This window comes from Stegastes partitus, unplaced genomic scaffold (genome assembly GCF_000690725.1).
Source record: "Stegastes partitus isolate 25-593 unplaced genomic scaffold, Stegastes_partitus-1.0.2 Scaffold1013, whole genome shotgun sequence".
Classification (NCBI taxonomy): domain Eukaryota; kingdom Metazoa; phylum Chordata; class Actinopteri; family Pomacentridae; genus Stegastes; species Stegastes partitus.
In genome coordinates, this window is record NW_007578744.1 from 29,533 (window position 1) to 35,592 (window position 6,060).

Genomic DNA, 6,060 nt, shown 5'->3' on the forward strand with positions numbered 1-6,060 from the left:
AGAAGATATCTCAGGAGTTAGACCATTCACCAGTTAGGTCAAATATGAAATCACATATTTTTGCTCTGCACTGAAAGATAAAAAAACAAAACAAACAAACATGTGTCTGAAGTTTTTGTAGTATGTTTTATTTCAGAAACTCACTCATACACAAACAGAAATATAAAAGTGCACAAATTATGTTATTTCTTTTAAAGTAGGAAAAGTCAATTCACATAGCACCAACTTAAGTAGTACAGGGTGTCCCACAAGCAATGCATTAAATAATTAAATAACAAAAGAAAACTTTAAGCTTGTTAAATAAGTCTATATAAGCATACTTATATGTAAAAATGAAAAAAGAGAAACCCCTGATATATATTTTCCGCTGTTTACAATGAACATCGTGGTTAAAAAAAAAAAGAGAGAGAAAGAAGTCAAATTCACTCATGCATAAAAACAAGACTGGTTTACTGATCCCTTTGTATTCCATCACCAGATCTACAGCATTTAGCATTTAGAGCATTTAGATTCACAAATGAAGGCAGCTCTGAGCTGTAAGACAAGAGCTGACAGCACCGTGGCAAGTGTTCCTCACATTGCATTTGTCTTTTTTACATTTGCAGTACATTCAGCATAAAAGGTACGTTTGCAAACATACATGTTGCGAGTGTTTAGCTTGGAGAAATTATCCTATTTGACACAGTTTGACATAGTTCTGCATGTTTAAGCATATTTACTTCATAAAACTATAGCAAGTTTAGACATACCTCAAACATGTTATCATGAAAGCAGGTCTGTGTGGGTGTGGGTTGGGTTTATGTGTGATAACCTGCCGGTAACTGCATAGTCTTCTACTCTTCAAACCTGCCTTATCAAACCCGTTCAGTTGGCTATGGCAACACTTTCCAAGGCACATACAAAAAGTTCTGACTAGTACAGCCAGGTTAGCATTTTATGCTGGTTGTTTATCCGAGTTACTTCTTCTTTCATATGATGTCAAAGTTCCTTTCATTCACAAAATCCTTCATTACCACATCTTGTCAATCATCTTTATGTCAGTGTTCGTCAAGCCAACCTGTCCTTAGATGCTGTTCTTTAAATATTTCTGCAGTCTTGTCATTCAGATTCAGTGCTGCAGTATCTCCTATAATGACAGATGAGATACTTTTCTCAGTTGTTTTCTATTGCCAAGAACTTAAACATAGTAGCTCCATGTAATGTCTCTTTTTTTAAATGACAGTGGTTGGCTCATGTTTCATCTGAGTGAAGAAAAGATGCAATGACCAATTCACAATTGGTTTTAAATGTCAAACCCAACCAGATGATTGTGGTCTAGACAGAGACCAATCACTTAGTCAGTCTGTCCAACATTTTAGTGCAGGATATCTCTCCAAAATGACACAATTACAGCCTAAAACACAAGGTCCCCCCCACACACTACTATTGCTAGAAGTAGAGAGAACTCAGAGGTGTCTTTTCTTAAGTATGATACATTATAATGCAAATAAATTACAAAACATGCCAAATACAAATGTTGAATTCTCTCGATTCTTCATTTTGACAATACAACAGTACAATATTTTTCTAAGTACACAGAGCTGGCTCTTCAAAAATTGTGGCTCTACACACTACCCATACTTCTCACATTTTTACTTTCCATACTTGTCTCCTCTACAGTTCAACTGAATAGTTCCTGATTTTCTGTCCTGTGACTGTTAGTCGCAGCTGAGTCAATCATGGCTTCGCAGTTGCAACAAAGACTGTTTTGTTTTTTACAGAATCTGGTTAGAATCTAAGGATATGGAGGAAGTATAAGGATTTTTAGCTTAGAATTTGTCATTAAAAAAAAAGAAAAAAAAGAAAGCCACTCACTTAGTTCAAAGAGCATTGGAAAGTTAAAAATCCATTAATTCTTTCTGTTATTACAATTTCTTACTGTAAAAAATGGTGTAATTTTGGTCAGTTTAAAATAACAACATGCCCTTAATACCCGCCGGCGGGTTTTGGGGCTCAGATGGTTAATTAAACTAATTGTTTTGTACTTAAGATCATGACAAAATGTTTATTATTATCCAAAGATATAAAATAAAAAGGTAGCATATTTTTAAAGAGCTGTGAAGGTACAAATGTTACCTGTTACTATATTTAAAATATAATATATATGCTGTTTAGAAGTGTACACCCATAGTGTATTATATTTAAATCAGTGTATACAGCAGCATACTTATGTGAGCTGTTATTAATAAGTTAAAAACAATGCAGCTTTTAAGTTAAATGAGCAAAGCAAGTCTGTAGTCAAACAGATAATGTTAGTTACTTTATCAGCTGCTCGCAGTTAAAAAAATTACTTGTGAATGTATACTTGTCATGAGCAGTAATCGTAAAAGGAAGCAATAAAACTACACTGTATCTTCCCTTAAGTTTTCATGGAGGAGAATGTACAACCTCAGATTATGTTTTGGTGATTCTGACTGTCCAATCGTTTTACTGGGAAGAAAGAAGTTCAGCACCAAAGAATACTTGGTATTCATTCCTAGCAATAAATTTAGGATAAGTTGATGTCACACGTAGCCTGCCATTAGCCTCCAGGAAAAATAAGCCAAACGTATGCAGGGATTTACGCCACAGCTCTGTGCTACATCTCACGACGTCATCTGAGGTAAGGAGAGTCACATTCTTATTGTAACTATATGGGACATAAAGCACTTTGTTGTTGAGCATCATCTGAGGTTTAGGACACTGTTCGCCATTACTCTCGTAAGTGACTTGCACGAACACTCTGTAGTAGCCGGATCTGGGCACCACAAGGCTTCCGTTGGAGTAGCTGAAGCCGCCTTGACAGAATGCATGTGGAATGACACTCTCCCACTGAAGATATTCCCCATCAGTGGCACCTCCTCTTGGAGCTAAGGATCAGAGAAAAAAGACAAAACTCAGATTTATGATTGTCCATCATTTCTAGATAACATGAAGTATGTCACATTTTTGTTAAGCTGACAACTAAAGTATAAGCAGATAATCATCTGCCATCAAGAGCAAAATGTGTGCAAAGTTATATTATGAATAAACTCTACAGTGCCTCATTTGACTAGTTAGTGAACTAATCTAAGTAACCTAGTAGTGTTGTCTCTAATCAAAACCTGCAGACACTCCAGATGCCTGTTCAGCTGGTCTGCAGCCTCATAGTGGCCCTTACAAAGACACCCTTTGTTCTTTCTTTAAAGGTCACAGTGTGTGCACACTAACCTTATGGAAAGTCATTTGTACATGGTTTACTACTACTACTATACTACTAATTTTACACAAAGTTGAGTACTACAGCAGATAAGTACTTAGTGTGACCATCCCAACAAAACATACAAGTAAGACAAGACCTGTTGCTTTCTCATGTGTGACCAATTGTGAGTCATAAGCCTGCGGCGATTCATTACTGTTATGATTATTGCAGTGCATTTCCCATGTTAAGAGGCTTTCTTTACACCCCTGTGATCTGCGTGGGCAACAGACATACACTGTATACTATACAGTGCATAGTATGATTATACAGCTCAAAATACAGTCTGTTTTGTATGTGTTATAACACCAGCATATAAGAATTATTACAATCTACATTGTGTTGGATATGTTCACTAAACTCACTGGTTTGTTTTTTTGCTTTTTTTTTTTTTTTGAAAGGAAATAGGGCCTTTCTAGGGAAGTGCAGTGAAACTCTAATCCTGGCAGCATTGTGCTAATACACTATGTTTTACCTGTTAACATTGCACTTGGATTCTTGATGTTTGTGTTGGCTTGAAATCTTTCAGTTCCTCGTTGGCTGTTGATACCTGTAACAACAACAGAAACATATCTGTTGTACAAATGAATAACGTCTTTTGCTCACCAGAAATCCACACAGCTTTTGATTGCACCATGTCACTAAGCAACATATTTACCTGATGAATTGCTGTCGGTTATCATCGTGGCCTGTGAGAAAACAGACACAGTCTTAAGGAAATTTGTTATAAATAACAGCAATGATACAAGAAATAAAAATACAATAAAGTGATACATATAAAAAGAAAACTATAAAATATTCAGAGGAAAGATAAGATGAAATGTATTGATCACATACAAATTTACATCTATATCTAGCTGCAACAGACAGATACAAATGGCATAATGAATTCACATTTGTCATATATGACATGATGAGTTTACATGTGGATTTGTGCAGATATGGCAGAATTGCAGATGTATGCAATTAAAGGACACACTGTGTGTAGAATTGTACTTTTGTACAGCATTGTAGTGCTAAATATTTGTTATTGAAGTTATGAAGTTCTCAAAGGCCAGACCAGTGTTAACATGGTGTCATTGCACATGAAGAGCTGAAAGAGAACAGTGTTACAATTGGTTGTTGATCTGGAAGAGCTATAAAGAGAAAACAGTGATGCATGTTGTTGTTGGCTTATATGGAAGCAAACAGTGCTTCATGATGTTTTTACACTTGAACAGATATTGGGAGAAAAGTAGTGTTACAAGAATTTTGTTGTGCTTAAAGGCTGCAAATAGAAAACAGTGTTAAAGATGTTGAACTGGAAGAGCTGTAGGATTTTTTTTTTTTTTTATCTTTAAAAATTGTGTATGAAAGAGGATAAAAACAAACAAGATCAAAAGAAAAGTGCACAATAAAGGGGCACATCATGTTAAAGAATGTTTCGCTTTGACACTGGATAGAACAAAATTGACCACTTCATTATTGAAAACAATGTTTTTTGTTGTTGTTGGGGTTTTTTGTTTGTTTTTTTTGTTTGTTTGTTTTTTAATTGTGGCTGTTGACATCATTTTCAGATTTATATAGTGAAAAGATTAAACAAACGTTTTGAACTTTCTTTATCCAGTGAACAGACATCTGCTCTGAAATGCCAGCTACTCCATCCTGCATCGAGCTGCTGTGGCTACAGACAACGTTTGGTGTCCAGCGTGGTTTTTAATGTTTAGTATGTTGCATTATGCTGGTGCAACACTGCCCCGGGCTGTTAGTAAATCTTAATGTGGCTCCATTGTGTTCGCTTTCAGTTGTCTTTTTTTTCTTTAATAAATCAACCATTTTACGTCTTTTTTTTTTTTCTTTTTTTTTTAAAGGGACAGCTGAAGACAAACTGGAAGGACAGTCGGCGTGGGAATGACATACAGAAAAGGGCTGGAATCGAACCCGCGCCGCTGCAAAAAAAAAAAAAAAAAGACTGTAGCTTTTGGATCGTATGGGGAAATACACTTTGACTTAGAATGATCCTAACGAACTTCACCTGGGCACCGATGGCGCACTTTCACTCAAACTTTTACTTACTAGCACCGCACCGACAGAAGAAGGATTAGGGAGTGTTCAGGTGTGTTGTTACCTTTTGGTCCGCGGACACGTGACATCGCCCTCCGAGTCCCACGGTGATCAGTAAAGCCAGTGCTCCTGAAATCAGCAGAAGAAGCGCCACGGCTATAAACTGAGCCATCCGATAAAGTCGAGCCACTTTCTGAATGAGAAGTTGAATCGAAGTGTTCTGCCGATGAAGTCTTGCCTCTTCTTCACCTCCTACTTCGTAGAAGTCGTATTCCTCCATGGCTCTGGGTCAGCTGCCTGCTCCTACCCAGCAGCTGCATTTATCTGCTCTGTCGCCCACGTTGAGAGCCGCCGCACCGGCAGGGAGTCTCGATTTAAACGAGTTTCACCGACTCGAACTTCCTGTTCCTGAGGGTTCGTTTTTCGTTTGTTGTGTGACACACTCTGGTTAGTTTGGTCGTGGGAGCCGGTGCGCACCCAAAGCACCCAACTCAGGGCTCGGAGGAGCACATTTATATTGTCTCTGGTCACATGACCTTTAAAATGTCAGTCACTGTTAAAGACAAAGCCCACCAGGACAGGGGGACAGTTTAAGCTGGGATGTGATGAAGAAGCACACACCTCTACTAACAGCTGCACAGATTAGACCGGTGGACTGTTTCACTTCATTCATGAAGGAACATTTCATATCAAATCATACAGAAAGTTGCCTTCCCCTACCTGCAGATCGAACATCCTGACAAACTGCAAAGTCAGACACT

At 37.6% G+C, this 6,060-nt stretch overlaps 1 protein-coding gene across 1 annotated transcript; it reads right to left on the reverse strand.

The window, feature by feature from the left end:
- Positions 1-426: 426 nt before the first annotated feature.
- On the reverse strand, positions 427-5,812 carry LOC103367074 (tumor necrosis factor). Its single transcript, XM_008294989.1, has 4 exons — positions 5,364-5,812; positions 3,915-3,945; positions 3,732-3,806; positions 427-2,888 (listed from the first exon to the last, which is right to left on the reverse strand). The coding sequence occupies exons 1-4, from the start codon at positions 5,577-5,579 to the stop codon at positions 2,467-2,469; spliced, it is 744 nt and encodes a 247-aa protein (XP_008293211.1). The 5' UTR covers positions 5,580-5,812; the 3' UTR covers positions 427-2,466.
- Between the last annotated feature and the right edge of the window lie 248 nt (positions 5,813-6,060).

Excerpts from the sequence above, each read along its gene's own strand:
- LOC103367074 (XM_008294989.1), bottom strand. The coding sequence starts at position 5,579 with ATGGAGGAATACGACTTCTACGAAGTAGGAGGTGAAGAAGAGGCAAGA. Across the intron at positions 3,807-3,914 it reads AACCGACAGCAATTCATCAG|GTATCAACAGCCAACGAGGA; the intron begins GTAAATATGTTG and ends TTGTTGTTACAG. Across the intron at positions 2,889-3,731 it reads TCCAAGTGCAATGTTAACAG|CTCCAAGAGGAGGTGCCACT; the intron begins GTAAAACATAGT and ends TCTGATCCTTAG.